The sequence below is a fragment of the Diuraphis noxia genome, unplaced genomic scaffold (assembly GCF_037042655.1).
Source record: "Diuraphis noxia isolate RWA-SAM2 unplaced genomic scaffold, SU_Dnox_SAM2 contig0003, whole genome shotgun sequence".
NCBI classification, from domain to species: domain Eukaryota; kingdom Metazoa; phylum Arthropoda; class Insecta; order Hemiptera; family Aphididae; genus Diuraphis; species Diuraphis noxia.
The window spans coordinates 52,174,441-52,197,588 of record NW_028301713.1 but is presented as its reverse complement, the minus strand read 5'-3'; the positions used below and the strand labels follow the sequence as shown (position 1 = coordinate 52,197,588).

Below are 23,148 nucleotides of genomic sequence, written 5' to 3'. Positions count from 1 at the left end.
TCAATTGAAATAACAAAAAATAAAAACCATATTAATAATTGTAAATATTAAATCATCATAGTTCATAAATCTTTAAACCTATTATAATGGACATATTATCTTTGTTACATTATGCTTATTACATGCTAAATTTAATAATTATACATTGGCGTACATCAAAGATTTAATAAAAAATCAGAATTAAAATAAATCGGCGATTAAAGGAAAACTCGAGGTTAAGAATGCCTGAAAAATCACTATGTATAGTTCGGTATTTACTTTCGATATTATATATAAGAGTGTAATAATTAGGGCTGGGATTTCGATGCACTTTGCATTGTTTTCCAAAGTTTACTGTGTGATGCTCGTCTGGTCACAAATTTGTTTTATGTACTTATGAATGAGAATAAGAAAGTTTATTTTGTATTTTTTGGGATTTTTTAGTTTTTAGGTCATTTTCTTAATTTTTTAGGGCATTTTAGAGTTTTTGGAGTTTTTGAAACCAAATATGAATATGAATTTGAAATTTTATTTTAAAATTTTCACATCAACATGGTTTTTTATATAAATATAACAGATTATAAGTAGGTAGGCACTCGTAATTTGTATTATATTATCAGACAAGGTTTTAGTAATCTGTACTGCCCGCATTTTCTGTTAAATAATCTTAAATCGGTAAAATCGACGTCCGATGATCGTCAGTACGAGTTTTATCGTCGTAAACACCGTTCTATTATTCCAATTAATTTTTTTAAGAGCAATTTTTTGGTGGTATTTGTAGAGCATTAAAATCCCAGCCCTAGTAATAATTATGGTGTAGCTAAGTTAAAATGTAACCATCCATCTACAATGATAATAATACATTGAATTGTCAAAAATTGTGCTGTCTTGTGAATTCATCATCTTTTAAATGTATAACATGTACATTGTATATATTATAATATTATTATACACACTGTATGCCAGTTGCCAATTTTCGTGGCAAACGAGAAACCTCATATTTTGCATTCAATACTAATTTCCTGTATCAATGTGTGTTGCATAATTCAACGCCAACCCCGCGTGGCAACGGCGCACCAACACACGTATTAATAATTATGTGAATTATTGTTGTGTGTGTGTGTATAGGTAAATAGGTATAGGTACGTATGCGCGGGTACGTGACTGCGAAACGGTTCGAGTCGTATATTATAATAAGTAATGCTAAGCCAAATAAAAAATATATAATATGCGTTCGTTTTGAGGGAACGAGTTAACGATATTTTATGCGAAACGCCTTTGTGCGTACGTGATTGGTACGTCCTATATCACAACCCCGCTCAGGCCTCGTAGATTGTACAGCAATAATATATATTATTTTTCTGTGTCCCTGCCGACAGGTTATAGAAAATGTACACGTTTTTTTCCTTTCTGGCTGGCATCTTTATTCACCGAATATCCGTGTAAATAGGTGTAAACAGTCCGTACCTATATATATTAAATAGGCGTGCGTACCGAGGTAGCATGTTCAAAATATTATATATATGCGTATGCAAAAATGTACACGTAGTGTGTTCCCTTTCACAAGTGTCAATACGAGCAGCCCCGGACGGCGGATTAAATTATTATTATTATTATTATTATTATGTTGTTAAATGGATCACCGCCAAGAATTCGTCTGTGCATAACACTACAATAAATACTAAATTTTCTGACACATAATAATGCGTATTATAGGTACCTTACCTGTATTGAACGCATTCGATATTGGATTAAAATATTTTGTGAAAAATCGATTCAAATCGAATAAAAATATCAATACTTACAACATAATAATATGGGAGAGTACTGCCCGACTGTGTAATAGTATTATAGTTGTACAAGCCTTTATTAGCCCTTAAAATAATTATCTTATCTCATATATGAACACGTACATATTCAAATGTCTGCTCGGCGGAATTAGCTGGTTATTGTGTTTGACACGCGTGCTTTCATTTACAAACACCAAAATTGCAGTGTACCTAATACTACCTACCGAAATAGTTTTATAGATTGATAAATAAATAGTGCACGTTTATTAGTTTATGTAGCCTTGATAATATCACTTTTATAGAAAATTAAACAATAATACTATTATAATGTTAATAACGAATTGGTATAAGGTATAAATAAGTACGTTACAAATTAAAATATTATTAACTATTTGAAATGCCTAAGCTAAGTTATAGTTGTTTGTTTTTAAAAATATCTTAAGAGGATACAAAAAATTATGAATTAATTTTTCTTTATATTTTTATAAAAAGTTTAAAGATAAATATGAAACAACTTATTAACACAATTCACTGTTTCAATCGTATTTTATGAATAAGATATAAACCAGACTAAAAATTATTCGAACTGCAATTTGTAAATTATCTACTCTGACATTGACACTCAGTCATTTTTTTTATTTACCCATAGAGTTGGTTCAACTTCAACCACTTTAATAAACTTAATAAAAGTGTATATTGAAAGTTAGGTTGGCTACTGAGACAGGTTCCGTCTTTATATTTGAAAGGAATGATAAATTATTGCGTTTGAAATACGATTTGGTAGAACTAAGAATATCCAACAAATGTCCCAAATCTTGTTAGAAGTAGATCAAGTCTGATTACAGTTTTTGTTCTTAAAATGTTACGAAAATATTTGTCTTGGATTATTTTTAATTTTTTAACATTAGTATCTACTAGTTATGCAATTTGAAATCTTGAACTGCACTCATGTCATTGTAATATATATAACTGATTGTATAATTTATTTATTTTAAACATTATGTAATATATGTTTCACACAATATATTATATTTGATTTCAAACACTCAAAATTATGTTATAAATTATTTAAAATTATGATTTTATACTAAAATGTAATTATAAAAACTTTAAAAAGAAAAAAAATATTAAATTAAAATTGATTTTTATACATTTAATTTATCTAACTTAAGTTATAGGTAAGGTAGATACTATGAATCTATAAATGATGAAAACTTCAATTTAATGAAGTTTAATAGGAATAATCGATTCTAATAGAATAATATTTTAGCTATAATAATATAAAGAAATTATAACAAAAACACAAGTATAGCAAATTGATAAACGTTTATTTACGTTGTTTTCAATATCACAAATGTATGTCAAAATTTAAGCAAATACACAATTAATACATAAATTTATATGCCTAAGCTTAAGTCACAAATAAACAGTTCTATGAAAGCATATTTTACAACCTTAAACATTAATTTCTATTATACAGCTCTATTCAACTTCATAATTTTTTATCAAAATACTTTATTGATTGTGTATACATCATTAATCTAATTTTTAGGATACAAAGATTTAACTAAAACAGTAGGCAAAATATTAAAAACATCAGAACATTTAAAATAATATCTTAAATATATTATAATAAAATTAGATGTTTATTGGATATAGTGACATCAAAATGTTTATGGACGGGTTATCTGATTTATGGCCGTAAAACACCGATTAATGTTTATTATAAGAACTATTTTTTTTTTTTTTACAAATCAATTATGAACAATAAGTATAATAGTATTCAACTTAAGATTAATTTTTATTAAAAAATCATCATTTCGTGACTTATAACTCTTAAACCATGGTTATTAATTAGGTATTTTTTATTCTTGTAATACCGATGCTAACAGTTTTTATTGCACAAAATGGAAATAACATTAATAAAATTAGTTTTTAAACTTTTAAGAAATCCAAGACATTTGAGCGCATACATATCAGATCAGATATATCTAAATCACGTTTGAGTGATAAAACCAGCTCACGTACGGATTATCGTTGGGATTGCAATGAAAAGTATATAAAATTCCAGAAATTTACATTATAGCTCATGCGAATTCTTAAAACTTTAACTGAAAATCTGAAACAGAAAGTTTTATGTTTTGCATTTTTTTAAACTTTTCCCTGAAACTTCACTCTGCTTTAATGTAACTCGCCACGTCCACTGGAAATGGATCTATAGTGGCGAATTTACAGTGTTTAATATGTGGAGAAAAACTAAAGGCTGTTTCTGTTATTTTAAAAAATAAATGAATACAATTTCACTTCTGAGTATTGAAAAAATAGTAACGAAAAAAAAAACCACACTTGTTAATATTTATATTTACGTATTAATCAACTAAAATGAAAATGTCTACTAAAAAACAATATTAAACTTATAATTATACTTATATATAGATATAGTATACTTCTTACTCTACTCTTAAAATACGTTATCTTTATACACCTATATCGTAATTAAAAATTAACATATAATATGACATTTCACAGGCCATTTAAACCGTATAATAATTACATTATGGTTTCAATCATTGAATATTATTATACAATATTTTACAAAATTGTTCGATTCAGTATGCATTTTATAAAACATGTATTTGATAAGATTATATAGGTATTATCCAATTATCGTGTCGATTTATATCAACCAAAATAATATTATTTAATAAGCTATTTAAGGTATTTTATTTTTATTAATAACAATAGAAAAATACTAATTTTGGAATAAGCCGAGGTATAGCACATCATGATATTATTACCTACGACATATTTTGAACTACTTCGTATATCATGTTATACTCATTTCTTATAGCAAAAATTAATTTGACCATAGTATTTGACGTATACTCATAATATTATAACTAACAGCTAGCTTTAGTGTATAACACTATTTTATTATTTATTTAATTCATTACGTTTAACAACCTAATATGAGGATTGAATTATTTCAAATCACTTTATCGGAGTAATCGAATTTATAGTTTAATCCTCGTATTCAATGTGTAGCTCTATACTACACGAAAAACAAAATAAATGTGCATACCTATATTTACTATTTAGTGTAATATTTTATTCGATGTGATTACAATATTAACCATGCTACGTATTTAACTGATTGTAATGATTTTAATAAATATTATATTGGTATATGATTATTATATTTATAAGATGTATTCGTAATAATTTAAAAAAAAAATACATAAAAAAATTGGCAGTGAACATGAATCCTGCAGTCGTTATCTACAAAAAATATTGTCATACCAATAGGTGCCTATATAATATTATAATTATAATGACAGAAGTCATGATTTTGCTACGAAAATAATATTATCTCGTATGATTCAGAAAATTTGAACACGGACAGCCTTCACCTCTTCCATAGAAGATTCATTATGCCTATTGTATGATTTTAAGGAAATGTCAACGCAATGTTTGTTTTTTCCTTCGCAGACCCGTATGACAGATGCGTAACATAGATATAGACTTTCGCCTAAAATCAATTTTTTTTTTGCTATCTTAGAGTAAAATCACATATCATACAAATTATAAAGAATAATATTTTTGAAGGTGTGACATATCGGTTTTATATGATATTATTTTGGATATTTTACTCGATTTACAAAATAAAAAATATTTTTTTGTAAATTTAAATGATGTTCAAATGGTATTGATAAAATATTTAGACGCATCAATATCTCACGCCCTCTAAAATATTGTCCTCTATTGTTTTGGTAATAGATAATTTAACTTTAAGATTACTTAAATACATTAAAAAAAAAGATTCTGTGTAAATTTGTTTTGTCTATTTTAAGTATGAGCCATAGATTGAAAACAAACAGTGCGCTCCACTTAACATATTATAATATTATATTTGTAATTGTTTAGAATTAAATACATATAATTCAGCGAATAGTCTATGATGTGCGTCTATTGGTCGGAACAATCCTTTTTTTTCAAGTTATTTTTTATTGCTACGGCCGATTTGTATCAAAGTCTCTTCTCCGAATAACTGCAAAATGTGTTGTTTGAAAGCTGTTATTTTTCGTGGATCCACACTCCAAAGAACCAGTGATACTGTAGCCCATATTGAAGTCAGCTGTGCTCACATTGGACGTAAGGCATAACTGAGAAACAAAAAGTATTTTAGAATTAAAATTTAAAAATAAAGGTATTTGAAACGATTGTAATAATAAATTATAACCCAACGGCCTATGTCGCCAAGGGTAAATTTTTGTTGATAATAATAATAAATTATTGTATTATTTTGGTTTAGTTGCAATCATATAGTTACTATAAGTATTTAGGTAAACACAATTATTTTCTTATACCTGTTTAAAAAAATTATATGTTTATATCTAATACAAAACCCCAGACGGGCAATTATATAATCTTGACTTGCTACACCACAGAGTAATATAAAACTAATTACCACAATTTATAGTAGCTTGTAAGTTCGGTGAGTAGAAGGAAAATCATTGTTGATTTCACCACAACAGCGTGAATTCATATTTTTTTATGCGTGTGTAGAAGTTTTTCGAGTTGAAAGAGTATTTTAAATCGCATCATAAGGTATCTACTATGTTTTAATGTCATAGTATATGAAGATTGGAGTAGTATAATTCCCTAATTTTAATTTTAATTTTGGAAATCTAATACTGAATCCGTATTATCTTCTTGTTCGGAAAAACCTATTAACTAGAAAATTATTTTACATACTATTGCATCGCGTAAAATATTAATTGGTGATTTCATGTCTGAAAAAGTAGATAAAAATCTGTATGATCAACATATTGTCAAAATATACAGACTAAATAAAATTAAAGTTTGACATCTGGATCATGATATTTTGGTGTTAGCTATAGTATGGGTAATAATGGCTAATGTAAAACACTAACAAACTATCACTTCATTATATTTTTCACGCACTCACAATTCGTGACGCCAGGTGTATAAACTTGCTACAATATTATTACTTACATATTATAAATAAACGAAATCGGTCATTTTTAGACCAAAAATATCGTAAACTTTAAATTAAATTTTCATGCGATACATTTTAGACAAGGCCAATACTGTGTGATTTTAAATTACCGTATAATACAAGACGTTTAACTGTATAGATAATAAGTTTTTTTTTTTTTAAATTAAAATGTTGTTTGTTGTTACGGCTGGGCTATCGATTAATAATGTCTACGCCTATATTGTAGTTCTAAGCATTCAACTAAGGTAGGTATAGGTATATAATATTATTAAACCTGCGCCCACGTGGTACGTGTTATACGTTTTCTGCTATTTAAATAATAATTAAATTCCCCGGAATTTTTCGTATAATAATTCTTCGTCGTGTGTACCTATATTATAATATAATAATATGAATTCGATCGTGAAATACGTCATTTGTTCGGCGTAACTATATACGGTAAATGCGTCTACCAAAGCGAAAAGCCGTCGTCGAGAATAAACGACGGTGGCTGAGAAAAAAGAATAATATTATACTTAAGTAATTTCTCGTTTGCCCGTTTACTCGCATTATATGCGCTCTGCGCAATATATCAAAAGGCTCGCCACCGGGGCGGCAGACTGGAGCCTCTTGATATATATATATATATATATAATATTAAACGCACTTATTTTTACAAGCAATCCTTTGTCCCTGAACAAAGGCGACACGTAATACGTACGAAGGTTATACTATTATAACAGACCGCCTCGCGCCGCTATGATCCGCGAGCGCTGCACATTGACCAATTACGTGTCCGAGCTTCATCGTGTGCGGATGTGGAGGAGCAAAGGCTCCGGTTAATTAGAAAACGCCGTGCACAAGAGCCGCTCTCTAAGGTACCTTTTGTAATAATAATAATAATAATAATAATACGTACGCTCGGGATTGCCGAGACGTAAAAAGTCTCAGAACACAATAATTAAGATTGATTTATTGCGGCTGGCGTAACATATTCATAATCGTCGTCGTCGCAGCCACTGTACAGAGAAACAGATTGCTGGTTGTTATGTAATACGTCGTCTCGTCACGTGGAAAATCTTCTATTACGGAGACTTTTATACACGCAGGCTTTTTGGTACACGTTTTTCCGTCGCCACTTCCGCCTTCACCATCACCGCCACCCCATACCGCACACACGCGCTGTTTATGTGTGTTATGTCAGTATGTCAGTGTGAGTTTTATACAAGAGTGTGCGTGGTAGAAACTTTAATAATAATAATAATAATATTTCGTAGAAATTCCGGAAAATAAAGTTTTTTACTAAAACTTTGCTCCACTCACTCACCTCCTATATATATATATATTATATACAACCGCGTGTCCCGCACGAGCACGTAAAACGAAACAAATATGCACGAGGTTGTTGTTCAGCCACTGTACTCTCCACCCCGTATAGTGGGTCTATACATCATTACTCTTGTACATACGATAAATATATATTATATAGACGGTTGGAGGTTTTAAATTTCGTTTCCTTCGGGGACGGTCGTATACTGTTTCCACGTGATCCTAGTCTCGAGACATGACGTGGGTGCGCGTCTGTCGTTCAACGTGTGACCATCACTATTACTATGACTATAATTGTTATTGTTGTTGTTGTTGTTGTGGCAGCAGTTTTATTTCACAATAATCGCAGACTCGAGTCTATAATATTATTATGATATATTATTATATTACGTACATTCGAAGATATACCTACACTGCAATATTATTATAATGTATGCAGCTATACCTACAATAACACGAAATCCATTTGACAAATTAAAATAACGATGGTATTATATCATGACAAACGATACCGCATGCTATATCCTTTGAATACGCACAGCGTGCTTCTTATAAATTATTATTATCCCGTCCAAAACTTTAAAAGCTCGCAAACTACATGATATAAGTATCACGTTACAGTCGTTTTCAACCATCCTACCTACATACGTACGGTACCTATACTGTTTGTTATTACAGATAGGCACGTCGCACGTCTTTCATAATGACATTTTTTTGTTTTTATTGCAAACAACGAGCGTTAGTAAATTCAATTTGAACGCAAAACCTATTTGGATAAACACACTTCAAAGCATCGCATCGCATATAATATAATATGTGTAAAACATAATATTATCGTACATAGATTACCCTCGGATATCATGTATACACACTATTCGTGTGTTATGTCACTTACTGTTTCACATATAAAGTCATAAACAAATAATATAATGCTTTGATATATTATTATTATTTTGCTTTTATATGATTGATTATGATGATACAGAAACTCCATGCCAGGTTTGAAATATTTTAACGTGACCTTTTTTTTATACCTACGTTATAAAATTTGGTTTTCATTTATTGACATTTAAGCTGTGAACGTTGACGTCGTGTAATGTAAATGTAAAAATTCAGCCAGATTGTAGATAAAGCTGTTATAAATAATGGTGGTAAAAATAAAAAAAAACCATTAGTTTTAGAAACTTGTATTAATATAAATCAAGTCAACGTATAGCGTTATATATATTAAATACCAACATTAAAAAGATTGAATTACTTTCCATTCTATTATCTTTCTTGAATTCGAAATATTTTTCATTTAAATGTATTGAACCAGAAATGCAGTTTTCTATCAAATATATCAACAAATTTCACAATATAAAGATTGAAGAGTCCGAGAGAATTTCATTAAAATAATTTTAAAATGGGGATCGTCTGACGTTGACTTCGGGATTTAAAAAAAGGTCTTATATACTCGTGGGTTTGATTAATGTGATGAGAATTTAAAGTGTGACATGCACGCTTAGTATTATACCTACATAATATATTATCATAAGATGGTGTTCATAGATTCAATATCATAACATTATACTATGTTATATTATGATATGCACGGCATAGATCGTGATGAATTAAAGACCCGTAGACTTACACTTATTAAACTCCGTTAAATGTATACTTCGCAGATTTTTGAAACAATTATTTGAGTTGTTTAGACAAAATATAAAATAAATGTTTAAAATAATTTATTTTATGCAATCAATTTCAACCCTATATTATATGATAGTCCTGTGAAGTAGGTGCCTCTTTTAAATGCAGCGTTTAAAAAATATTGGTTGTTCTAAATTTCAAATCACACACACTGCGTTTTATATAGACGTATGATATTGTAGTGTTATAGGATTATCGATTTGCATAAGTTATACCTACTTGAGCATTGTTGAAAATAATTTGAATTGCTTTAAACTATAAAAGTAAAATACCTAACTTTGTTAAGTATAGGTTTTTTCTAATTCGTGCAAAAGTTGAAATTACGTATATTAAAATCGCAAATCTATATCAATATTATCACAATAATACGTGCTGATTGAATTAATATTTATTAGTCACTAATGTCACTTATCAGTAATCAGCTATTATCACTCATCAACAAAACGAACTTTAATAACTATAAGTGATGACTGAAGTTTGATTTGAACAGTTTCATGGGAAATATTAACGTGACAATTGTAGGTACAATAAATTGACAACTATTTATGTATGATTATTAATTTATTTATTGACAACTGACAAGTATTGATTTAAAACTGAATGTCGAATTATTATGAATTTATACATGGAAAATGGAAAGTGAATAACAATCAAAATTCAAAAATGAATATTTTACGCAATAAATGTATAAAACAATATTGTTTATAGTTTGTATTTTACAGACAGAACAGCAAGAGCTACCAACAACTTTGAACCCGAAAAGCACAGTTGAGTAATGGAAGAATTTTATGTACAAATTTCCAATGATGAGCACAGTATTACTCCATTGTGTATTTATGCAACGAAGTGCAAACTCGTAGAAAATATGAGGGATGAGAATTGTGTTTCCCGGCGGGTATAGTTGCGCGATGTATTATAATAAGAATATAATCAATCATATAATATATTTTCTGTTCACAGTAAACCCTCAATATACCACAGTAACTAGCTGCAAGAGCGTACGAAAAGAAACTGATATAACCATTAACCGGACGTATTACCACTTACCAGCGATGAATCGTATATGCACCTATACGGTGAACCACGTACGTTTGGAAGGGGAGACGTTTGAAAGAACCTCCAACATCAGGGTGAAATAAGTAGGATTTATGCTAAACGTGTAGCGCATTTTAAGTATATCGTCAACATTCTAATACATAATATGTGATTTAAAACTGAATATTTGCATGTCTATAATAATAATGACAGTAAAGAGTTACGAACAAAATAAACTTTTTGACTGAAATAATGTATTAAAATTGATTACATCCATCAAATGCCGTAGACATTAACAGTGATATTGTATATTTACCTATTATACCTACTAACAAAAACTGTTTTTATATGATATAATTATTGAAAAAGAAATCTCATACGAATTTTCGAAACCAGGTTATTCAATAATTATGGTTTTCATACCAAAATCATAGGTTCTTGGAAATAAATGTACATGAAAGCTAAAGACTACGTCTTGATACTGTAAATAATATTGTTGTGTAAGATTGATGACCACTACCTCCCCCCATACACATTCAAACATGACGAGTTTCTGTAATTTTAAAAACCCTCTGAAATTTTGAAGTACCTACGCTACTTCCAACGTTTCCGGTTGAATTATTACCGACGCCAAAATCAGTCGTGGAGATGGCCGACATGACGTCACGACGTTGCAGGAAAAACCATTTTCAGGACCAAAGTATGTATAAAATATACCTACAGGAGTCCAAAATAGTGGGTGGCAGTATTGTGCTAAACAGTTCCCACCCGTTCCCGGTATATAAAAGGGGGGAAAAAAAGGAGTCCAAAATAGTACTTCAGTACTTCACAGTAACAGGCAGCCAGACAGCGATTATCGATATCAACATTCGATTACGGTCAAATGTGAAATGAGTGCCATAATTATATTGGTCACCGATTTTAAGTAGTGGTAGTACATTACAATTAAGTTCATACATCACTAATACTGATAATTAATGTGAATACTATCGTTATTATTTGTTTTTTTTATTGAACTTAAAACATCAACAGCAAAGGTTGTTGTTTTTTTGTTTAATACATGTGATATTGATTTCTAAAACTAAAATTATACAATTATAATATGGTGTTAATTGCGTGTGATTTCTACACTAACATTAATATTATGACTATATCGTTAGCAGAAGGTATAAATTGTATTATATAGGTAGGTTTTTCTTAAAAAAGCTAATAACATACCAACGTTATTATATAATGCACTAAACACAAATATCGTTAATCAGACTAATATAATATTATTATACGTATTACGGTGTCTAAATGGTATTTTATTCACATAATAATTTGACGATTTTTTGACCACGCGTAGATTATTCGAACAAGAAAAATAAATACCACCGCAGATGTAATATACTTTAGATTTGTTTCTTGTGTTATTATATGGTATTTATCGTACTTATCTATGGAAAAATTTTTGGTGAAATGAATGATCCAAAGAATCTATGATAATAATTGTATAGATACCACTATGTGGTTTAGAACTTATAGAAGTTGGATACAAATAGTGATTTTAGTATTTTATATACATTTACCCAGTGTCCTAGTACACAGAATTATTAAAATTACCACTTTGAGAATTTCAAAATACATTGGAAGAAAAACAAATACGACAATACGAGTAAAAAATATGTTATTATAGTATAAACATGAGTATTAATAATAAAACAATAGAAGAATGATTTTAAATGTTAACCGAAATTATACGATTAAAATAAAATATATAAGCTTGGCATAGTTGTTGTGCATTTTATAATTATTAATTTTGTAAATTTTTTTGTAACTTTTGAAATTTTCAATATTTGCCTTTTTTAAAAATATTTAGACTAGGAGTTAGTATTCAATGTAAAGAAAATGCACGAGATTCTTTCAGCTAACCTAACCTGTCAACAAAGGGAATATACATGTAAGTCCAGTTTTTGACAAAATCTATTTTGTTTTTGTTATAATTCATAATAACATCACCGATATTTATTTGTTACTATTTTATTATACTGTGTCATTTTGTTTTAAAATTACTATATGAATAAATTAATTAATTTTGTAACTAATATATTATATTGTATAGATGCAAGGTACTCGTAGATTACTACTCAAATTCAATAAATACATTATATCTGTGACCTACTCAATGACAAGGTACACTCAAAGACTCAGCTGAGTACGAATTTCCCCGACATTTTTATTTTACATGAATGCCATTTTACGTAGTTTTTAATACTCGACAAGATGAGTACCCGACCACTTATTATAAGTCGTTATACTGTTATATAATAGGTATATTATTTCCCTAATTGAATGGCTCCATGACTTTAATTGTTTTTGTTTCTATATTATAATAACTAAGATGTTCATGTTCTAAGTAGGTATACGTATAATTAAAATGTATATTTCATAAAAATAAATAAATAACGAAACTAACTTTAAGTAGTTTATACAATATAAAATCTAAATAAATATCACTTTTGCTTTCTCTGCAATAGCCATTAGACTTTAGCAGTATAATTATTTTGATTTTTTTTTCGTCTATACATGAATAACATGCCAGTGAAACTTATCTAACAATGATAAATGTTTCAGATGTGCCCAAAACAAAATGAAAAAAATGGAGGGAAACAACAATCCTCGTTTTCTTCTATTTTCATTCCACTAATTCCTAAAAGTTGTACGGCACGCCCATCCCGCATCCCAAAACTTTCTCTAACCCGTCCACTTTTAACACGACTTTGCAACATCCAAACCAGAAAAGGGGAAAACCAAAGTAAGACCAATCGTTATTTCATTACTCTAGTTCCCTTTTATGAACGAGGTTAAATAAGTTAGGCTCACACGAGTTTGGTATTTTGCGTATTATACACATGTACAAATTATACGTATATGTGTATAATATAAATTATAATGATTAAGAGGGCGGCTCACCCGCATGTGTTCCCTCCGTCGCACAAGTGCGTAGCATAGCAAATTTTACGCTCAGCAGATCACGTTTAGCTCCGTTAGTTTAAAATGTAGAGTGAATTGATCTATTATAAAAATTAAAGGAAAGATTATTATCTAGGGCATCACATGAGCTTTTTATTATATTTTAATTTAAAAGCGAGTTATGAGTATTTTAAAATTGTAAATTGTTTGTATGTATTAACATACTCATAACTCTCTTTTAAATTAAAATATAATAAAAAGCCCATGAGATGCTCTAGATAATATTCTTGCCTTTAATTTTTAATATAGGTCAATTCACTCTAAATATTTAATTAATGGAGCTAAACGTGATCTGCTGAGCGTAAAATTTGTTATGCTACGCACTTTAACGACGAAGACAACACATGCGGATGTAGTGTTCTCTTAATGATAATCACTCTTTCTATTATACGGTAAATATTTTAATACTTTATCAGTAGACACATTTTATATAGATCAAATTCTAATTTTCAAAAAAAAAAAAATGTCTTTACTTAGTTTGAAGAAGTACCTATACTTATAAATATGATAACATCATATTTTTGAAAACAAATCTCATCATATTAAATTTTATTAATAACACAATTGCATATTTATCATAAAAATATCGACGAAATACGTTTTTGAATCAAAAATAAGATTAATGTGAAATCCTACATAATATATATAAGTATGTTTTATATTCGCAAAAGGTGAAACTCTACTATTTTTGAAAAAGGTTTTTTCTTAGTTTTAACTTTTAAGTGAAACAAAATAAATTGGTACACAATCAATAGTCAGAACGATTTCAACATTTCACCAGCTTGCATAATTAATCAGGAATTTGCATTAAATGACAGTAACTCAGTGCTGTACAAATAATACTTGAAATCTCCCATAAACGCAGTTGACAGATTTGAATAAGCCAGCACAATGACAATGTCGTACTACAGAAAAATAAGGGTTCGATTGTTTTTTCAACGTGACGTTAAGTACACTATAATTTTTTTTCTTTGTTCACGATGTTGAAATAGTCTGTAAATTATTCAAATTGTATTTATATTTTTTTGGTATGAATAAAATTAACCATTTACTATTATAGTTTTATCCTAGACATCGTTATAATAACTAAAGATAAATGTCCACACTGATTTTTTGAAATTTATTTGGTTCAACGGAATTTATAATAATACGATTAGTTAATACAAATCTGCATTTTTTTAACAATATTTAACTATAATAATTCAAATATAATCAATATTTTGCGTACAAGTGTACAATTGTACAAGTTAACTTGTTTTTATTTATTATTAAACTTTTAAATCATTGAAAATATATTATTATAATTTATAATTTATATGCTGAATAATAAATATAAATAAATAATTTTTCTATTTAATTAATTTTAAGTAAAGACTATAAGACACGAAGAAAATTAATGAGTAGTTATATTTATAAAAAAATATAAACATAACGACAATTAACATATGTTATAAATGAAAACAATTTTTTTTCGACTACCTAATTAAAAATAATACCATTTTTAATTGTATTATAAATGTTTAAAATCATCTAGCCTACTACGCTGTAATAACTATAAAAGTATTTAAAAAAAAATCATTATTACAAGGATAATTTAATAATGGTGTTTTGTATTTTGAACTGATAAACTATATGCGTTTTAACGGCATGAATTGGTTTATAAACAAGTCAAACTCTAGGGACTCGTATGGGAGTGAATTGTTTGAAGGAAGATAAAATCAAAAACACATTTAATGTTTATTAATCGATAAACCAATTTTAGAGCATTAGTTTAATCGTTTTGGGACCTGCAGCTGCCGGTGGTTATCAAATCATGAAAATCCAATCATACCTATATTTATCATTGTATTTTCTCATAACATGTAATTTTATTTAAAAACTATGCTCTATGCGGATATATCTTGGCCGTATTGAACTTTTAATAATATTATTTTAGATAAATAGCCAAAAGTTTACATATAGGTGTGCCATTAAAAGAAAGTTTTACTCGCTTTCCACAGTATGTGTGAAACTACTTAAAAGTAACGGTACCGTTGTAATTACGACTTAAGAGGAATGAAAAAATCGTTGGCAACTTGTTGCAAGTTCGTTTAAGCGTTATTTCTTTGTGGTTTATCACGTACATTCTCCATGAGAGTACACAAGAGAAATGAGACTATTCGTTGATTACATACTTAAGCGCGCTAGTTCATGAACTACAACTCATCGCCTCAAATTTCCACTCGAAAAAAAAAAAAATAATAATAATAATAATAAATACAAATAACAATGAATATAATACCCAAATAATAATGATAACCATAAAAATAATAAAAATGGCAACGAGGTCATTAAACAAGCATTAAAGGAGTTTAACCGTCTCACATTAACGCAATCGCCCTTATTTGCGCAGGTCGATATACGACAATTACCTAGCGCCATATAATGTATCCATAAACTAGATTTAATCACGGCACGATTCTCCTATCTCAATATATGTACCTACACGAAATATTCAGAGCACGTGGCCACTTTGTATAGGCTTTGCTCCGTTTGAGTTATTCTTGAGAAAATTGGAAACTATATGCGCCCCCACTGGTACTCTTTTTTTCTTCGTCCATCCCTGTTTGTTAAGGACCAAAGGGATTAAAACTTAATTACTACGCAGACCTTTTGCCCGGGTTACGCCGTACACACAATACAAACAAGTACTGTGCGTGCATCGATATATGTATAGACGCTGTCAATTGACGGATTTATTTTTCCTCGCTACTACTACCTATTGGCCGGCTACGGTCCCCTGCTAGTTTATCTAATAAAAATAAAAATAAAACTCGGCAATAACACACCTCGTGTAAAAAGGACAAGAGTTTGCAATTTATCTAATTTGTGTCGGAGTGGAAAAAAACAGGTGTAAATAAATCTGAGATACAACAAAAGGTCTAACGCTTTTGTTCTTTATCTTTTGATTAGGTATCGTATTAACGATCAGATCATACAATATTAAAACATCGTTATATAGATAGGAACCGAGAATTCAAGACAATTTATAAAACCTACCTATTGTTTAAGTCGTTCTTTTTTTTTTCATTAGTCTTTGACCAAATATTTTGTACTTACTTACTACTTCCAATTTCTAAGTAAAAATATGCATAGTTACATTATTGTAAATAAAAAGTCAATAGATATAAATATATAAAGAAAATATGGAATAACTTTATTTTGTATTCATTATTCGAAATTTGTGTACATATATTTAACTTTTTTTATTATTATTATAAAAGGTTCCGAATATACAAGGTCATCAAACTTATTGATAAGATTATATATTTAACTAATGTAAATGTTTAAATATGCACTTTTATTCTGTAACAGAATTATTTGATTAACCAAAATGTTAATTTTCATGCAAAGATATTTTCATTAAATATTTAAATGTGTTTTAAAAACTCACGTTCGTATTTAATTTTGTATACCATATTATAATCTAATAATTAATTAAGCATTAAATTAAGATTATCAGTAAAATTACTTTATAATACAATATTTAGATAAGCTTAAATGTTAAACTGGGCTTAAACTAAAAATTATTATTAATTAAATATTTACATTAATTACACTCTGTATTTTTATTTTTATTATTATCATTACTCATTAGTCATTAGGTAGCTACCCCTTTTATTTACAAAAAACTATATTTTTGTTTTTGAACCATAAGCATTTCATTTATTTATAGTACCAAAGATCAAAAGTTGTAATTAATTTTTAAGTGTCATTATTCTCATTGGCTAACAATTGTTTACTTATATTATTATAATATTTTTTTTTGTTTCATAATAAATAATAATAATATCAACATTAATAATATACTAAAAAATAATAGATATTTATGTATTATGTACCTATAGGTTTTATTGTATTTCTAGTGTTCTACATTTGGTATATTAAAATAAGTAATCTATATTTAATTCATAATTTATTTTATTTTGATCTAAGACAGCAAACGTAAAAAAATAATAATATTCAAAAGATTTTATTCTGATATGTTTAATGTTTATACACTTTAGCTATATAAAATGAAGCGTTTATATGTAAAACTATGTTTTAAGTAAATTTAAAATAATAATTTTCAGATTCAAATAATCAATTTTTTTATTTATTTAATTGTTTATATACACCTTAACTCCTAAGGTTATTTGCGTTTATAAAAAAAATTAATTTTAAAAATGTATTCCTACTAAATATGTTAAGTCTTAAGTATGATATATCATATATGAAAGTCTTGTGTTTAATTAGTATATGATTAATCTATGTGTATATTTTTTATGATATATTTTATGGATCAGATTCGTTTATTAGAAAATATATTTATTCGTCCCAAAATAATCACTTTAAGTAGAATTATTATTGTTATTTTCTTAAGTGTTATGCCACGATAAAAGCTTGGAGAGAAAAGAGTTAACAAAATATTATATTCTATTAGTGAAAAGTTATGTGGATAAAAATATAAAATAATATGCTTTGATATTATATTTCAACAGTATTTCCATTATACAATCAAATAAGTTGATAACATTATTTTAATTTTGAGGCATTATTTTGGTCCATTGAACGAGAATATATTAGATATTAAATATGATTGATATTCATCAAAAAAAAATTTTTTAATATGGTCTAAAGGTATCTCTCAAAAATTTAATCTATTAAGTTAAACGTGTATTTTAATTATTCAAAATTTATAGAAAAAATTTGTATGTTTTGTCGCATAGTAATTTTGAACCTCTAACATTGTATTTTGTATGAACTCTTTTTAATGATTTTGTAGAACAATAATATTTCTTCACATAACTTAATCGTCATGATAGGTTATATAATATATATAAATATAATATAAGTATTATGATTTATAACGAATTGGGTTTATAACATTACAAGTGTATTTTTATAGGCGCAACGTTATTAATTATTTAACAACATTTCATTAGTTATTTCAAAATTACGCACTCATAATTGGTCATGAACTCGTGAGTATTATTATAGCTATATGCAAAATTATATATAAGTCAAACATAAGTGATACGAGCTTAGGGACTACTGATAGTTGATACATTCTATTATAATAATTACATAAATTAATATAATTAGTTTATGTTATAATTTCATCAATTGTAGATCTTATAATGGTTTAGTTAGGTAATTTATTTCTTAAATATATTTTAAAAGGTACGAATTTTTATATCACAACTGCTATTCGTCGTAAAATGCTGGCTCGGGTTATGATTTGATTTTATATAAATGAGGGCATTTACCTACCTACTGTGGTGGCGTTTCAACCATATAATTTATACCATGCTGACGCAGTTTGACCTCGTGAAATCAAGATGTTGATGTTGGTGCTCAGTAAAAATATAAACCCCGTCAGGAGCCGTGTAGCAATCTAAGTTATACTTGAAAAATCACACGGCCATCTGTTTTATACCACGCATGGGGGTCGGTCGAGTGGAACGATACGCGCGCTCGTCACGATGACGGATCACTGGGGATGCGAAAAAACAGTGTACCTATACAACTGCCTACGCACTCATTCCTCATAACTTTTTCACCATTTTTTTTTTTTTTTTTACTCGGTCAAACGAATCGTTTACGGTTTTCTTTTGAGCGGTGAGGCAAACAAGAAGGAAAAAACTACGTAAATAATAATAATAATATATAAAACTAAAAAGGTATGCAGACAAATATTTTTGGTTAAAGCCTAAAAAATATGAAAAGCGTTTATGGCGGCATAACAGGTACCTATCAGCCTGCGACGCACATTTGCAGCGAAAGAGGAAAACGCTGGGAACCCAATGGACCGCGAGAAAACATGATTGAAAAAAATGCACATAAACAAAAATATATGAGAAAATAAATAGGCATTTTATACCGTTTTACACGTGTTCCTTTCATATTTCCCCTTCGGTTCGGTTCGGAAAATCCGTCATTATTTCGGCCAGCCACTACAGCTTCAGTAAAGCCGGATTTAAAACATTGTTATACTCGCAAGTATACGTATCCGCTATAATGCAAGCCCCCCCCTCCCCAACAACAATATCCGCTGTACTTAGTTTTTGAGGATTATAACTACAACAACAAACTGCATCACAAAATGTAATTTGATTAGTTCTGAAGATTGATAACGTAAATACAATGATTAATATCTGAACGAAAAAAAAAATGATCGATCTATATTAATTTGTGTTAAATAGTATCTATACCTATATAATGATTTATAATTTTCTTTAAAATTATCAAGTATTTAAATATATTTTGCTATACGCTAGCGAATGTACAATTATATATGTATAATATAATATTATTGAAGTTCTAAAAACTTAAACAATATTATGTTATATATATAATCTTCGTTTAAATGTATAGAGCAGTGGTTCTCAACCGGTGTGGCGAGAGATCGACTAGGTGTGCCGCGAGAAGTTTCTGATATATTTGTTATTAATAATTATGCTGGTAAAAAAATATTGAAAACAGTAATTTATGTCATTACACTTGTGTTAAGTGTGCCGTGAAAACTTATGAGTTATGATGTATAATAATGTGCCGTGAACCAAAACAGCTTGAGAACCACTGGTATAGAAGCTTAAAAATTATTTAATTTGATAATAATTGATTGGACTATACCTATGTCATTTACTCATTTATAGTATTATTATAATATGTTAAACGTCAATATATTATAGACTCAATTATTGTTGACATAAATATATAATATGTTTATTTTACTAGACACTATAGGTACTATAGGTAATGTGTTAATTTTTTTTTTAAATAATTGATTAATATTTTATTATATCTAAATATTTTCAATGGACTTACTAATGGTATTCTGCCTATCTATTTTAATATAATATACATTATTATAATACTGAATCTACTCTTTTTGTAAGTACTGCAATTGGTAATTAATATTATAATGCATCTAATAAAGTTACTGCACTATTTCCTAATTATTTAATGAAAAAACTAAGGCATCATATTCTTGATTCATTAATTGATTGGTTTCTAATAAACTCTCTGCAGATGTATTTAATAAATTCAGTTTTTTAAGCCCTTGATAGATAACAATAATTATAGCTATCAAGAAAAGAAATCGACAATATTATAAATGAGCATAAGAGCGACTGTTGTAAACCGGATGACATGTTCATACAAAATCTGCCCAAATAAGAAAAGCTACATAATTCAAAATATTTTATATAATTTGGACACAGCACTAGTTTCCAACAAAATGGAAACAAGTATAGTTATCGTCCCAATGCATAAACCAAAACAAATTCATATAGTTTAAGCCTTTAAGGATATAAGTCTATATCTGTACAGTCAGTAAAATATTCGAAAAATTGTCAGCGTTCGATTTAACTGATTCCTAGAGAAAAATGAATTTATCACAGAGGAACAATTCGGATTTCACTATTTCAGAAACGTAAATATTGATACAGAAATATGTGAATTAATTGCGTGCAAAAAATACACGGGACTGATAACTAGCATACGATAAACACGGAGATACTGACTTATCTTAATCTTACCTAATTGAGGCGTTAAAGATTATATTTTATATTTCATATACAAATTTTAACTGATCGGACTTTTAAAGTTTTAGTCGATAGCCAACACCCGTCCTTATGTAACTTCAATAACGCAACTGCCTAAGGCTCTTCTATTAGTGTAAAAATATTTTTATCGCAATAAGTGGCATGTATAACATTACCTACATCTGGAAAAATTACAGTTTATGCAAATGACAATAATATTTTTTTCTGAAATAACTATATAGACACTATAGGAGAAATAACTTAATAAATACACCATCTTGCTTAACGATTGGAGCAGAGGTATACAGAATTCAAATTTTCACCAGAGTCATCTCAGTTCATAATATTCTCACACAAAAGAATTAATAAAAACCAACGATGAAAATAAACAACAAAATAATTTCCAACACAGAACGCACAAAAATATAAGGACAATCTTCGATAAAAAAAATAACAATAGTAATGATAATTGGAAAATCTATATTGTCCTAATTTGTATTACAATTGTGCTAAATGGTCCAAATTTAATAAATATTATGATCAGATAATCGAATTTATTTCTAAACGACATAACTCATCACTATAAAAATATATATTTATTATTTATATATTTCTTTATAAAAAATTTTAGGCGTTTTAATCAATACTTATTGAAAAAGTGTAAATAATATTAAACGTTATAAAATTATTTATAAACTTCTAATTAATTTGGAGTTCAATTAAAAAAAATTAAATATCATGTTGTATTTATGAAGAAAATGACACAATTACATAAAAATTATTCAGATACCTGATCCCTGATGAATCTGATTCTAATTCTAAAACTATGTATGAGAATTTAGTTTTGAAAAGTTTTGAGTGCTCGACAGACACGAAAAAAGGGGGAAAATGTACACAAAAAAGTTCATCACTCTTTTCTGCTAACGTTTCTGAGTTCTTAAGCTATTTTATAGATTTTTTGTTCCACGAACATTATTCATCTGACAAAACTTCTTTGTTTTTCGCAACTTTTTTTTCAATACCTCGGCGGTCTAGGGGCCATTCTTATTTTCATGATTGCCACCAGAGTCCGAATTTGTTAAACCTATCCTTTTGTCTTGATAAAAAGAGAACAAACTATGTGATTGCTTGTAAGAAAAACAAATGCATAAAAGAAAAGTGCTATTATTTTGTGACGCTATATACAATCCTCTGAAAAATACATGTAATATTTTTATGTTGAGAAATAAAACATGGCCGCAAATTTAGATCTCACACTGTTAATGCTCACAGTAACGATTCACAATTATTATTATTTTATTCACAATTATACGTTCAAAATTTAATAAAATATATTATACTTACTTTAAAATCTGGATCAGTACGTTTATTAAATGAACCGACGATGAAAAGGTTGCCCGTATCGGTGTCTACCATTTTAGCCAATGTTGTATACCTAAAATCAAAAATAAATAGGCGTGGTTAATACTTAATTATATGAGTACGTCTCGTGATATTGTATGTTATTTTCATATAATCTCAAATATTATGTTATTAAAATTAATTAATGGTTTGCTGAAAGTTATGCATACTGAGTTGAAATTACTTTATTAAAGTATTCCAAAAGTTTAAGAACTTATTACTGTATAACCGATTAAGAATTTCCATCTCTTACAAACATATGCATATATAGTAAGCTTATTATTACTATAGCAATTACCTTTTATGTTGTCAAATTTAAATGTAAAATGTTTTCTTAAAA

The 23,148-nt window shown here is 28.1% G+C and overlaps 1 protein-coding gene across 1 annotated transcript in view; it reads right to left on the bottom strand.

The window, feature by feature from the left end:
• Positions 1–3,078: 3,078 nt before the first annotated feature.
• The window catches only part of LOC107173365 (uncharacterized), a 45,462-nt gene continuing 25,392 nt past the window's right edge, over positions 3,079–23,148 (bottom strand). The window contains exons 3-4 of the mRNA XM_015523880.2: positions 22,752–22,842; positions 3,079–5,932 (exon numbers count right to left, since the gene is read on the bottom strand). Coding sequence (XP_015379366.2) covers positions 5,780–5,932; positions 22,752–22,842 — 244 coding nt within the window. The 3' untranslated portion in view covers positions 3,079–5,779. The remainder of the gene's footprint in view (positions 5,933–22,751; positions 22,843–23,148) is intronic.